A 15,445-nucleotide genomic window follows, 5' to 3' on the forward strand; every position below is an offset into this window, starting at 1 on the left:
GGTAGTCTCAAACTGGTACAATTTTGTCAAAAGAAAGTTTAAATTTTGTTTTTGTGGTTGTTAGTGTTTGGGGTGTCTGCGTTCCGAAACATCCAGGTATACTTTCTCCTTTTATGTTGTTGATTTATTCTGTATTTCAAGGGGCTGGGTTCTGGGTTTTAGAGTGCGAATTTGTGATGTCAGTAATATGTATGTTTATACAGGGACACTTTTATCATTTTACAACTTTAGCTGTGAGAATCTTTAAATTTATGGGCATTTGTTATTTTTCTATATTCTGACAAGTTTTTTTTCTGATGTTGCTATCATCACTGAAACCAAGTTCATAAGTGGGTGACCTTTAAAGCTGGTTTAATCTGTGGGTGGACTTACTGAGAACTTTTGATTACTTGGTGGCCTACATAACAATATCCCTATGAGCAGTCTCACTTTTTTTTGCCAATGAGCAGGCTAAAATACCATGTGATAATTGTTTCCCAAAGAGTGGTTTTAAAAGCATGCAGCCTCCTAGCCTTCCTTTGGAACAGTCAATCTCAGCGGCGGTTTGTGATACGGCGGTTCATGATACCGACCGAACAAAAATTGCAGATGATTCATGCGTCAATCTCAGCGGCGGTTCGTGATACGGACCTTTCCTGATCGTATCGGCACAATGGCGACTTTTTAACAACGATTCTGCCATTTACTAACTTGCACAGTAGCAATTAATTTGCAAATTTAGGTTTTGTAAATTTAGAAGAACATAGTGTTGATTATGAATTGATAATGTAAAAGTTGTGGGAATGGATTTTTAGAGAGGTAGACTTTGAAAAGTTTTAAATTGGTTTTTTTGGAAGGGATGTATGAAAAGTAAGAAGTGGGGGTGCTTTATAATACTATATAAAGGAAAAGTGACATACAAAATTGTAATTTTACATGAGGTACAAACTTTACAACAATATGTACAAGAAAATAAAGCCTTTTTAATTGCACCTTTTCCAAAGTTTTAAGACACCTATTAAGGGTGTTTTGGGGATTTCATCCATACAATAACCCTACAATTAACTCCTCAGGCAATTCAATCGTTTCTTTTCCTCCTGCAATTGAACCATCTACGTTTGGAGGCCATGAAATAGTGAGAACAAAGAGAAGGGAGAGATCGTAGACCTCTGGTGACCGATGATTTTTCCGATCATTGGGATTTGGCACGAGCACGAAGATGATGTCGGAGCAATGATTTAGACGGCGGTGTGATCATTGGCAAGGCTTCCGACCATGGGATTTTTGAGCGGTATGTATCTACTGCCTCTCGTTCAGACGAAATTGAAGGGTCCTTCCACATCCCATCATTGCCCTGGGTTTTAATTCCTATTTGGATGCCAAAATTGAAGCGTGTGTGATTAGGGCTTGGGGGGCACTGGTGGTTCACATGAAAACTCAGTCAATCGAATTCAGGTAACCTTCCTCACATCTAATCTGTTTTTTTTAATTGTTAGTACGACTGATCAAGACGATTAGTGATTGAGTTCATGGGTTCGGGTTGCACGAATGGATACCGGGTGCGGCATGGGTGGATGCCAATAACCCGAGACTTCATCGAATTCAGGTAACCTTCCTCACATCTAATATGTATTCTTAAATGTTAGTATGACTGATCAAGAGGATTTGTGATCGAGTTCTAGGGTTTTGAAAGGTTAAATATTTTCATTGATTGATATATTGAGTATGTGTGTCTGCAATTTGTGGAATGTGTTTAAACTTGAATATGTATTTGGATCAAAATTGAGTTCTGATGTTAGTTTTCAAATTACAGCCACGCAAGGGCAATTTTTTGACATTGGATGCATTAGCACGGAAGACAATTGGTTTGTGGTTAGCTTATAAGGCGATCATGTTGGCCTTGCTACAAAAGAAGTGGTAAACACACACTTCAAGCTTATAGACTGGTGTTTAATTGATATATTTAAACATTGAATCTGTTTAATTTTTGTTTCCTTTATAATAAAAGTGTTGCTAATTAGTCATTAGTTGACTCCAAAATAGAGGGGGGGGGGGGTATCATTGCTGCTGGTATGACAACTAAAATGTGAATCTTTGTGCCAGGTACAATTGTTTCCTTTCAAAATCCATTTAATGTCATATTGTTATCGATTATTCTGTCACCTCACAGGGACGTGGTCATCTATCGAAGTCATCATAGGTGAAGTTGGGTTCGTTCTTGGTAGATTTTGGAGCGGTTCGGGCTTCGATCAAAGTTGGGCAAACAGGTAAAGGCTGGTCGAACTAGGGGAGGACGGGCGTGAACTAATTTCCACCATTTAAATCAAATAAGAATGAAAGAAAGGTAATTTAGATATAATAAGGCTTCTTCTAGAAAGGGGAGCAAATGTAAACAAGCACACCCGCCGCAACGAGCGGTTCGGGCTTCGATCAAAGTTGGGCAACAGAAAAGGAGCTTCTATTTTGGCTATTAAAGAGTCTTGTAAGTAATTCTTTTTTTGTCTTTATTATTTCAGCTTATTTTAACTGTTGATGAGTTGTTGAAATATTTAATGGAGGTGACAAGGGACCACCAGCCACTACATCATATCTTTTGTTTTTAGTTCTTATATAGGGTTTTACTCCTACAGTGTATGTTATGAAACTAACGTGACCTGCCCAATGTTACATATCTATACCCGAGTTTTGTTTTGACCCATCACACAAATTGGCGTCTTCACTTTATGTGTCTGTTTGTGATTGAGCCAGTGAAGGAAGTGAGGAAAACAGAAGCTATGTTAAGGGAAAGGATGCTGGAAGCCAATTAGTAAACGCATATGCTTGGTGGACTTCTTTTACTTCCTCTGCTTACATATTGTGTAATAAGCCAACTGAAACAAAAATGGTTATCTTGAGTTTTCAAATCTGGTATGTAGGAGGTTTTATACACCATTGTGGTTGTAGTTGTGGTGAATAAATACCCCAAGCAATCTTTTGGTGACGGGATTGGGGATGACGGTGGCATGCGTTAGCAAAAGTTTGGTCTATGTGTTATCCAATAAGATAGGAAGGCGTGCGAGAGTTTATGCGTTTTTCCTTTTCCTGTTTCATGTTTTTTTTTCTTGGAAGACATCTTTTTTCACTTCTTTTTGGCCGGCAAGTTTTGCCAAGGAAACAACTTATGGTCCATGGTTTAATAAAGTTTAAGCACGCCCCTTTGTAGGCGTATTGTCTTACATGTTATGCACCGGCCGTGTCAGACGTCTTACCACGAACAAACAATAGCTATTATGCATGCCGTGCATCGCACGGGCTTTCCCCCTAGTTATTATTCTAAAGTTTAACCGTTTATCATATAACTTTGTCATTGTAATACTTGATTATCATATTGATGGCATTTAACATATAATCAAACACGTTCTTTATAAACAGATCTCTTTCTTCAAAGTCTTCCAAAACACAACAAACAACACATGACATGAGCTCATCTATGGCTTCCCCAAAAATGAGTCTGAAGCTTCTTATTGACAGAAAAGGGTCTAGAGTGTTATTTGCGGAAGCACCAAAAGAATTTGTTGATTTTCTTTTCCACATATTCTCTTTACCTTTAGGCACCCTCATAGAGTTCTTGGGATCCAACCAGATGGTTGGTTGCTTAGGAAAACTCAAAGATAGCATAGAAAGCTTTGATGAGGACTGCCTTCAATCCGGCATCAAATCGGAAGATATCTTCAACCCCAAAACTGCTTTTAATGGTGACATATTTCTGTTGTCCTATGATCATGCTTCTTCTGATGATCAGCCTGCTGGTGCATCTAAAGCAGTTTACATGTGTGATAATGCACTTTGCTCTGGATGTGATCAAGATGACTCTTGCGCGTCAAACGTGACGCTGTATGCGAATCTCGAGTGTCCCAACTGCCGTGGTTTCATGAATGTTAAGAGGTCAGTCATAACGCCTAACAGAGTAGCAGAAACAAAGGAAGGTGTCAAGAAAAAGAAAGTAGGGTATGTAAAGAAAGGGAAGACGTACATGGTGATGGATGATTTAGTGGTGAAACAAATTGTAAGATTAAATATATTACGTATTAATATTTAATCTATAGCCATCATAATCATTTACATGATAGAGATCAAAATATATTAGAACCTATTAAATAATTAGTTGGTAATTGTTGATGGACCATATTACCCTTATTAACTAATTAGGGTTTCCTCCTGGGTGCTTATATAAGGAGAATTATGTGGAGGTTAAGGAGTTACTCAGCTACACAATTCACACACCCCATTAGCCATAACATCATCACGAAACCTCCTCTCCATAACCGATACCCTTTTCGGTTTTCTAAGTCCCCATCATCAGTTAGCACCCTAAGGAGGAACCAGATCAAGATGACAGGCATGTCGAACTCCCTCACAGGATTCTCCTCTGCACTATCTGCTGTGACAGGTATGATTTATATTGTTTTCCTTCATGCATAAACAGAACTGAACCAACATGTGGTATCAGAGCATATGTTGATTAGTCAGTTCTGTTTTCGTATCCATAATTCTGGGATTGAAACTTGGAAAACAGAATTTTGAAACCTTTAAAACCTGAACAGCCGGTTTCGAGTCATAAGTATCAACTCGAAATCATGATTTTCGGAAAAAGATCAATGATATGTTCATTCGGAATTAACTTGTTTATGTTTAGCCGAAATCTGTTTAGAAAAGACTATTAAAATTCAGGTTTCGGGTTCCAGAATTTATGTTTTATGTTTTAGGGTTCATCATGTTCTTGAGAAAATTCGAAGTATTCTGTTATGATTTGGAATATGATTCGGATTATTAAGTGTTTTTTCCTGGTTTTGATCTATTTTTTCCTCTAAAGGTTTTTGGAAAACTGTTAAAAGGATAAAGAGATTACAATTTCGAAATCTGTTGACAAAATTAGATCAGCTTAAAACAGGAAAGAATATCTCTTAATCCCTTAGATTTCGAATTTTCGGTTATGATATCACAATTAACAGCTGTTAGCGAGGTTGCTACTCGAGACCATGAGGTTGCTACTCGCAACCATGAGGTTGCTACTCGCAACCATAACGTCATTACTCGCAACCATGAGGTTGCTACTCGAGACCATGAGGTTGCTACTCGCAACCATAACGTCATTAGTCGAGACCGTAGTTGCGACTCGCAACCAAAACGTGATTAGTCGAGACCGTAGTTGCGACTCGCAACCAAAACGTGATTAGTCGAGACCGTAGTTGCGACTCGCAACCATAACGTGATTAGTCGAGACCGTAGTTGCGACTCGAAATCTCATTATTTTAAGCTGTTTAAATGTGAACTAAAGAAAACTCACCGCGGAGTTCGATCCGCGCTAACGGGTAGTTTGCTATTAAATAAATGGTTTTGTAATTTACTTAGTTAATTAATCAGAATCAGATAATGTAATGTTTTACAAAACCAGAATAGCTTAACTTGAATGAGCTTTGATATATCATTTCTGGCCAAAGCTGACTTGATACATCTACTTATCATTCAAATATTACGAAAGCTATGCTAAGTGTGCATCATAAGCATGAATGTTTTAATATCTGGCCAAAGCTGATTTAATTCTTTCATAGATTGCATACTTAGCAAGTGCATAACTAAAGTGATTGTTTCAATTTCTGGCCAAAGCTGTTTTGTTACAACCACTTTGCACATATGCTTAAATGATTACACTTCTGGCCAAAGCTGTTTTGTTTTCGTTTAAGTAGAATTTTTTAGTTAAGTCTATTATTTTGATGTTAGTAATAGACATTATCACAGCTTCATTATGTAAAATGGTCATTATTTTGCCTGCCTTAGTTTAACGTGCCCATAGATCACATTAGAATTTCTTCCTTAGTATCATAACTTGCTCATCTTATTTCCACTATCAGCACCCAACTGCGGGATTCCACCTTTGACTGGTGATAACTTTGCTGCATGGAAGGATGCTCTCATGCTTACTCTCGGATTGCTTGATTTTGATTATGCTCTAAGAGAGAAAAAGCCAGCGGACCTTACCACTCAAAGTACTGCTGCTGAGCAGTTAACTCATGAAAAGTGGACTAGGTGTAATCGCATGTCTCTCATGTTTATGAAGCAATCCATAAGCAATGCAATCAGGGGAGCTATTCCTGATTCTGAAGATGCTAAAACCTACTTGGAACATGTGGAGGCGCAGTTCAAAGGGACGTCTAAGGCGCACGCTAGTACCCTTATTCTCAAGCTGGTGACAACTAAGTATGATGGGAGGAGCGGCATTCGCGAGCACATCATGATGATGAATGACATGGCCAATAAGCTGAAGGGGCTGGAAATGGAAATCAGTGATGGTTTCCTTGTTCATTTCATCATTACTTCGCTTCCTTCATCCTTTGAAGCATTTAAGATCAACTACAACACTCAGAAGGAAAAATGGACGATGAGTGAGCTGGTCGCCATGTGCGTACAGGAGGAAGAGCGCATGAGGATGGATCGCACTACTGATGTTGCCAATTTCACTACCTCAAATCCTAAGAAAAGGAAGCACAATTATCAGAGGAAGGATGCTTCAAAAGTCCATAAGCCTAATCCTAACACAAGTGCACCTTCCAGCTCTAAGAACTCCTTAGGCAGTATCCGCTGCAAGTTCTGTAAAAAGACAGGACACATGCAAAAGGAATGCCCTGACTTTAAGGAGTGGCTGGCTAAGAAAGGTAACGATTACTTTATGATACTTGAGTCCTATAATTTAAGTGTTCCTGCTAATTCTTGGTGGTTTGATTCTGGTTCTATGGTTCATGTTACCAATTCTACTCAGGGATTCCTTTCAATCCGGAAGCTGGAAAGAAACCAAAGAACGCTTAAGGTTGGGGATGATCGAGAATTAGAAGTGAAGGCCATTGGAACATTACAATTAGTTATGAAAACTGGTTTATGTATTAAACTTTATGATACCTTATATGTTCCTGAGGTAACTCGGAACCTTGTATCAGGACCAAAGTTAGACATGGACGGTTTTATTGTTTCCCATGGCCATCGCAAACTCTCTATCCTCTATGATTCTGTTCTTTATGGTACTGGTATTCTGGATGGTGGTCTCTATAGATTAGAACTAGAAGATAACTTTTCTAAATCTTTGTTGTCATATAACATTAATGAATCACTCACAAAGATGGAAGAGAAACGAGACTTAGAGACTTCATCCATGTTGTGGCATCAGCGTTTAGGCCACATTTCAAAAGAACGATTAAATCGTCTCATAAAGGATGAAGTATTACCTCCTCTCGATTTCTCTGATTTTGGAACATGTGTCAAATGTCTTAAAGGTAAAATGACATTAGCGAATAAGAAAGGTTCCACTAGGAGTTCTAATTTATTAGAACTCATTCACACTGACATTAGTGGTCCCTACCAAATCGCTGGCATAACAGGACATACTTCATTTATCACTTTTATTGACGATTATTCTCGTTACATGTACTTGTATCTTATTAAGGAGAAATCTGAATCTCTAACAACTTTTAAAGATTATAAGGCTGAAGTTGAAAAGCAATTAGATCGTCAGATTAAAGTTGTGAGATCAGATAGAGGCGGTGAATATTATGGAAGACATACTGATGTGGGTCAAGCTCCTGGTCCATTTTATGAGTTTTGTAAGGGCCAGGGGATTGTGAACCAATACACCATGCCTGGTACACCTCAGCAGAACGGTGTCGCTGAAAGAAGAAACCGTACCCTTATGAACATGGTGCGCAGTATGTTAGCCAACACTAATTTACCATTATTCCTCTGGACTGAAGCGTTAAAAGCAGCTGTTCATATACTCAATAGAGTTCCTTCTAAGTCTGTCCCTAAAACTCCTTATGAACTCTGGACAGGAAGGAAACCGAGTCTTAAATATATGAAAGTATGGGGCTGCATTGCTGAAGCAAAACTTTACAATCCTTTCCTAAGGAAACTTGACCCTAAAACAGTTACCTGTTTCTTTATCGGGTATCCTGAGAACTCTAAGGGTTATCGTTTCTATTGTCCTTCCCATGTCACCCGTATTGTTGAAACCAAGCGTGCCGCGTTCCTGGAGGATTTCAAGGTCAGTGGGAGCAGTACCAACCCTTACGAAGAATTGTAAGAAGTACAAGACGCGGGGGGGAGAGACTCGTCGCTTACCATTACTCCGATTACTCCTCTTGTACCCAATGCAACTACTGCACCTGAAGTTACTGCACCAACTCCAAATTCACCTCCACAATCAGAACCCATTATACCTCATGACGAAGGCACATCAAACGCTCAAAACCAAGACAACGCTGTACCCGATAATCCACTCAGGAGGTCATCCAGGCAAAGAAGGCCTCCTAATTGGGATGATTATGTTACCTACCTGACTGAAATGGATCCCGGAAAGCTCAATGATCCTATCTCTTACAATGAAGCCATTAGCAGTGATCAGTCTTCTGAATGGAATAAAGCAATGATTGATGAGCTTGAATCCATGAAGAAAAATGACGTTTGGGATTTGGTAGAATTACCCACCGGAGTCAAACCCGTAGGATGCAAATGGGTGTTCAAAACAAAACTGGATCCGAATGGGAACGTTGAACGCTACAAAGCGAGATTGGTTGCAAAGGGCTACACTCAGAAAGAGGGAATTGATTATCAAGAGACGTTTTCACCTGTCTCTCGTAAAGATTCATTAAGGATCGTCATGGCCCTAGTAGCTCATTTCGATTTAGAGCTGCATCAGATGGACGTTAAAACCGCTTTCCTTAATGGAGACTTGGACGAAGATGTTTACATGAAACAACCTGAAGGCTTTAAACCTGAAGGTCAGGAGCATCTAGTCTGTAAGTTGAAGAAATCCATTTACGGGTTGAAACAAGCATCACGTCAGTGGTACCTCAAGTTTGATGAAGTCATGAAGAGGCAAGGTTTTATGAAGAATCAAGTGGATCAATGCACCTACCTCAAGATGAGTGGGAGTAACTTTACTATACTTGTCCTTTACGTAGATGATATTCTATTGGCAAGTAATAGTTTAGACATGTTGCATGAGTCGAAGCGTTTACTCTCGCATAACTTCGACATGAAGGATCTCGGAGATGCTTCTTACGTCATTGGCATCGAAATTCACCGAGATAGAAACAAAGGGATCTTAGGATTGTCCCAAAGGGCTTACATAGATCGTGTCCTTACACGATATAACATGCAACAGTGCAAACCCTCCATCGCTCCAGTAGTTAAGGGAGACGTTTTGGGTTCATTCCAGTGTCCGACAACAGAGGTTGAGAAGGAGCAAATGAGCCAGATACCTTATGCGTCAGTAGTTGGGAGCTTGATATATGCTCAAGTCTGTACTCGTCCAGATATCGCTTATATTGCTGGAATGCTAGGCCGTTATCAGACTAATCCTGGCCTAGATCACTGGAAAGCAGCTAAGAAGGTGCTTCGATATCTGCAAGGGACGAAAGACTATAAACTGACTTATAGAAGAAGTGATCATTTAGAAGTGGTGGGCTATTCTGATTCTGACTTTGCCAAATGCAAAGATGACAAGAAATCCACTTCGGGCTATATCTTTATGTTAGCAGGCGGCCCTATCTCTTGGAAGAGTCATAAACAACAGTTGACCACAACTTCCACAATGATGGCAGAGTACATTGCTGTTTATAACGCAACCTGTCATGGAATGTTGCTTAGAAACCTGGTCACTGGACTCAAAATTGTTAATTCCATTTCTAGACCATTGAAGCTTTACTGTGATAATTCAGCTGCCGTTAGTTTCTCGAACAGTAACAGTTCGACTGGAGCTGGTTTATATCTCGATACGAAATATCTATTTGTACGTGAACGTGTTGAGGAAAATAATCTTTGTATCGAGTATATTAGTACTAAGGATATGCTTGCGGATCCGATGACTAAAGGTCTCCCTCCTAAGGTTTACGAAGAACATGTTCGGAATATGGGATTTAGTAAAGACCTTATTTGAGCATATTGTACTAGCTTATGTTTTATGATTAATGAAATTTCCTCAAGTTTGATTTTGTATGTCTGTTAGAATATGTTCAACCGGTATAATGGCATATAGACAAATAAAAGTTACAAATCAAACAAAGGGCTTACGCGTATTTTGATCATGACGATTAGGTTTTAAATTAAGGCTATAGTATGATTAATGGGGATCCTGAGTCGCATAATGATTCAACGGCTGTATTTTTCTGCTATAGTACTTGTTTAAGGCTAAAATGAGTGTTAACTCCTGATCAGGCTTATCTAATACTCATAGTAAATGATTACTCGGCTAAGTGGGAGAATGTAAGATTAAATATATTACGTATTAATATTTAATCTATAGCCATCATAATCATTTACATGATAGAGATCAAAATATATTAGAACCTATTAAATAATTAGTTGGTAATTGTTGATGGACCATATTACCCTTATTAACGAATTAGGGTTTCCTCCTGGGTGCTTATATAAGGAGAATTATGTGGAGGTTAAGGAGTTACTCAGTTACACAATTCACACACCCCATTAGCCATAACATCATCACGAAACCTCCTCTCCATAACCGATACCCTTTTCGGTTTTCTAAGTCCCCATCATCAGTTAGCACCCTAAGGAGGAACCAGATCAAGATGACAGGCATGTCGAACTCCCTCACAGGATTCTCCTCTGCACTATCTGCTGTGACAGGTATGATTTATATTGTTTTCCTTCATGCATAAACAGAACTGAACCAACACAAATGTCCACCATTTCTAGCATTACTCTCATTAATAAGTTTGGTGTGAAGGATCTGAGTCAACTTGAGGAGAAGATGGTTTCTTTTGGAAAAGAGAAGGTTACCTATTGTCATCTCATACATTTCTCATTTTTATCTAGGTTGTGATTTAGTTCTCATACTACTGATAATTGATAATGTTAACAGGGTTTGAAGCTGTTGGCAGCATCATTGAAGACGGATAAAGTGCTAACCACAATCTTTATGCATTAGTTTTGCATCTGCAGGTTGATGAAATCTTTTGATCTAGTTTCATTTTTTGCATGTAAAACCTTTCTGTTACTGGTTATCTATCATGACTTTTATTTATGATATATATCAACAACTTTAAATAATAACTAGTTTTTTTTTACGTCGTGCGTTGCAGTGAAACCGAGCAAATGATAATCTAAAGCAAACGTGATTTAAAAGTAAACCATTTTGTTTAGAAAGTTAAACCATTAGAACGGTTTAGTTTATCGTTGTACCGTCTTTTGATACCAAATAAATACTTTATTTTGAATACAACTTCGTTTTCAACACAACTTATAACGGAATGTCGAGAGAAAAAATCAAGAACTATCTACTTAAGTTTTTAGAAAAAAGTTATAAACGTAAATTATTAAAACAGTATCAAATTATTTGATAAATTAATTTATGTTCTAAAAAAAGAAAAAAAATATGAAAAAAATGGTAAAGGAAATATACGATTTTAAAAAAAAGAAAACAATAAAAAACATGATTAAAAATTAATATAATAATAAGCTATTGTAATATATTAAATAAAAAATATTAAAAAGCTACACTTTATTTTAAAAATAAAGTTACTATTCATTATCCTTCATAATATAATATAATATAAATATAATATAATATAATATAATGTAATATAATGTAATATAATATAATGTAATGTAATATAATGTAATATAATATAATATAATATAATATAATATAATATAATATAATATAATATAATATAATATAATATAATATAATATAATATAATATAATATAATATAATATAATATAATATAATATAATATAATATAATATAATATAATATAATATAATATAATATAATATAATATAATATAATATAATATAATATAATATAATATAATATAATATAATATAATATAATATAATATAATATAATATAATATAATATAATATAATATAATATAATATAATATAATATAATATAATATAATATAATATAATATAATATAATATAATATAATATAATATAATATAATATAATATAATATAATATAATATAATATAATATAATATAATATAATTGGTATTGCCATTCTAAAAAACAAACAAAAAAAATTGATATTATGCTCCTTATGGCCTATATTACCTATAAATACAAAACCAATGTGGGAGAATGGTGCAAGGCAGCAGCCTGACACTCCTCTATTGGTCCGGGTATATATGACGATTTTACCCCTAATTCAAAATTACGAATTTGCCCCTAATCAAAGTTATGATTTTGCCCCTGTTTAAAACTAGAGTATTGTCATCGCTTTAGCATTTGGTAAATTACGATTTTACCCCAACCCAAAATTACAGTTTTGCTTGTGTTAGTTTTTTTTAAAAGGTGTGTAGGGGAATAGTGCTAGGCTGTTGCATGGTACTCCCTCATTGGCCAGGGTATGTTATGATTTTACCCCTAATTTAAAATTACGAATTTGCCCCTGTTTAAAAATACGATTTTCTCCTATTTCAAAATTACAGTATTCTCATCGCTTTATCTTTTGATAAATTGCGATTTTACTTTGTGCTTAGTTCACATTTCCAATAATGTAGAGAACCGTAGAGAATGTGGCAAACGTTTTAGAAATTGAAAAGAATCTAACGGTAATGTAACTCAGGACATTGCTCAAGTCCATTACCGGTATGAACACAAAACACTTAATTGGATGACTCCCTAGGGTAAGGTTATTGTAAAAAATGTTTAAGTGTGAAAATATTGTGCAGATGACATGTGTCCTCAATCTAAATTAATTTAAAAGGGTAAACAAGTAATTTTATTATTGATTCAAGTAATTCAAAACCTTCCACACCCGCCACCTTATTTATAGGAACATGATATTTTTTAAAGATCTCTATAAAAACACTACGAATAACACTGCAACCACCATTCAACACATATATAACACCATTCAATAATTATATAACACCATTCAATAAGTACATAACACCATTTTAAAGATCTCTATAAAAAACACTATGAATAACACTGCAAACCACCATTCAACATATATATAACACCATTCAATAAGTATATAACACCATTCAATAAGTATATAACATCATTTTAAAGATCTCTATAAAAACACTATGAATAACACTGCAAACCACCATTCAGCACATATATAACACCATTCAATAAGTATATAACACCATTCAATAATTATATAACACCATTCAACAAGTATATAACACTATTAAAGACACTGCAGTATCGATAATGATGATGATGATGATGAAGGAATGATGAATCTGCTGTATCGATGATGATGATTCGAGATGTAAACTGACGATGATGATGATTCGAGATGGATTGATGATGATGATTCGAGATCTTTGATCTGGAGAAGAAGGAGGATTCGAATACACAGATTTGGAAGAAGAAAGGTTGAAATTAATCGCTACAGTTGTCGGATAAGCTGTTAATCGAACTGATTTTTGAAGTTTGAAGCATATTCATTGATTTGATCGTTGTTGAAGCTGTTAATCGAACAAGTTGTTAAAATTTGAAGTGTTAGGGTTTTAATTGAAGCAACTTATCGTTCTTTGAAGCTGTTGTTTGAAAAAATCTGGAAGAAAAAAGAGGATTTGAAATTCTAGGGATTTGATTTACAGTTTTCTATTAGACTCTATTACCCCTACAACTTTCAAATCGGTGCAAAAAATAAAAGAAATTTTACAATTTGGTCCCTATTGATCTCAACCATTAGATCAAAGATCTAATGGCTGCGATTCTTTCTTACCCTTCTCACACTTTTAGTCTTTTTTACAAGAACCTCAATCTGACTCCCTAATCTTATTAATAATAAAAAAACTCAAAGAAATCGATTACAGTTTGCATACCGTATACCACAACTCGATATCTATTTTTTTTTTTTTTGGCTAGACAAACTTCTTAATCAAGGTGACCTATTACAATTCAAATTTTAATTTGAAAACATTAAGGATTATAACCGACCTATTTTAATTCAAATCTAGTTCCCATACTTTGTGGATTAAGCTACTACCCTCTTGTAGCTATAATTGGCCGAGCCCGAACCAACTTTTTTGGGTTGGAACTCACACATCCACCTCCCTTAATTTAGACTCGAATTAGGCGGGTCATCAACTCCAAGCTTGTCGTCTCATTGACCTTGATTCTCCTGGAACTTTTTGATCTCTAAGTGTGTTCTTTCGAATCCACCTAGCTCTATCAACTTTGTGACTCACGTCCTTGACCGTTTACTCGGCTTTATGAACTAACACGTCCATTTTTTGGTTGTGATTCTTGTCATCTAATGTAAGATACTGAGTTTTTTTTGCCAAGACATTTTGATATATCTTTTCGATGGGATTTAATTAACAAAATGTCAAGGGAGTGGGATAGTGATGATTGTGAAATAGAGGTCTTGCATGGACCAACTTTTTTTGCGTGAAAACCTTGTGGTGTGTTGATGCACTTTTGTGTCTGTCACTAGTCTTGTAATTTACGATGTATTTTGTACGGTCTTTTATCGTTTATCGAGTCTGTATTTGCCGTCGACCAAGTCGGATATCCTCCTATCCGCTTGTGTCCGACTTGTTTATCTCCTTTGGTATGTAATGATCTATGAACAATGCATGTTGCATGTAAAGGGTAGTTCTGTCTTTTGCAGGTGTGTTTATGTTGTCTGCTGTTGGCTGTCTGTTTGCAGCAAACACCTCACATATTGCAGCCTTCGACGAAACAGGTTGTTTCGTCGAACAATTATCGACGAAACAGGCTTGTGACAATTCCATTCTGTTTCGTCATGATCAGCGACGAAACAGACTTGTTTCGTCATCTGATGGGCTTCTCATGGCCCAGTGTTATGGCCCAGTTCTGTTTCGTCGACCCACCTTGTGTTTCGTCGAAAACTGGCCCAGGCTGCTATATATAAGCACTGTCTGTTTCATTTAAAAGTTAGAGATGAGAGCATACCCTTAGTGTCACTCTGTCAAAACTGTGTTTGTATCAGTTTGTATTCTCATCCAGTTTAATCAATAGATTGTGGTTCATTGGTTAAACCGCCTTGTTACTTTCTTACATGTTTGATTTGGCTTAGTTACGTGGATTCCGGACACGTGATTTTGTTTGCTATAAACAAGGATTAGGTTGTGTTACTGATCCTCCGATTTCGGGACCTACAAGTGGTACCAGAGCTCTAGGCTCTTACCCTTGTTTAAAATCAAACATTATTCGGTTTTATCAAGTATTTGTGGTTGTTCTTCAGAAACGTGTTCTTGTAAACTCATAGTTTCCGGAAAAAGTCTTGAAAATCTGCTTGAATATTGTTGTTTTGCTAAAGAGTTTTGTTAAAAACCTTGTTAGATTGGATGTTCTAGTGATAAACCAGGTTTTTCGTGAAAGTCTTGTGCAATCTTGTGTTTCGGAAAATTTGACGGTGACCGGAAAGTTGATATTTTCTGGAAGTGTTCTTCATATATTCATATTTTCTGGACTTC

The 15,445-nt window shown here is 36.4% G+C and overlaps 1 protein-coding gene across 1 annotated transcript; it reads left to right on the forward strand.

Moving 5' to 3' along the window:
• The first annotated feature begins 3,448 nt into the window (after positions 1 to 3,448).
• Positions 3,449 to 10,954, forward strand: LOC110869820. Its single transcript, XM_022119037.1, has 2 exons — positions 3,449 to 4,024; positions 10,889 to 10,954. Exons 1-2 carry the CDS (start codon positions 3,449 to 3,451, stop codon positions 10,952 to 10,954), a joined length of 642 nt encoding a protein of 213 aa, XP_021974729.1.
• Positions 10,955 to 15,445: the final 4,491 nt, after the last annotated feature.

The sequence above is a fragment of the Helianthus annuus genome, chromosome 8 (genome assembly GCF_002127325.2).
Source record: "Helianthus annuus cultivar XRQ/B chromosome 8, HanXRQr2.0-SUNRISE, whole genome shotgun sequence".
NCBI classification, from domain to species: Eukaryota; Viridiplantae; Streptophyta; class Magnoliopsida; order Asterales; family Asteraceae; genus Helianthus; species Helianthus annuus.

What these genes read in the sequence shown, in the direction of transcription:
- LOC110869820 (XM_022119037.1), top strand. Translation starts at nt 3,449, where the DNA reads ATGGCTTCCCCAAAAATGAGTCTGAAGCTTCTTATTGACAGAAAAGGG. An exon ending in ATTTAGTGGTGAAACAAATT is followed by an intron (nt 4,025 to 10,888) that starts GTAAGATTAAAT and finishes TAATGTTAACAG; the next exon opens with GGTTTGAAGCTGTTGGCAGC.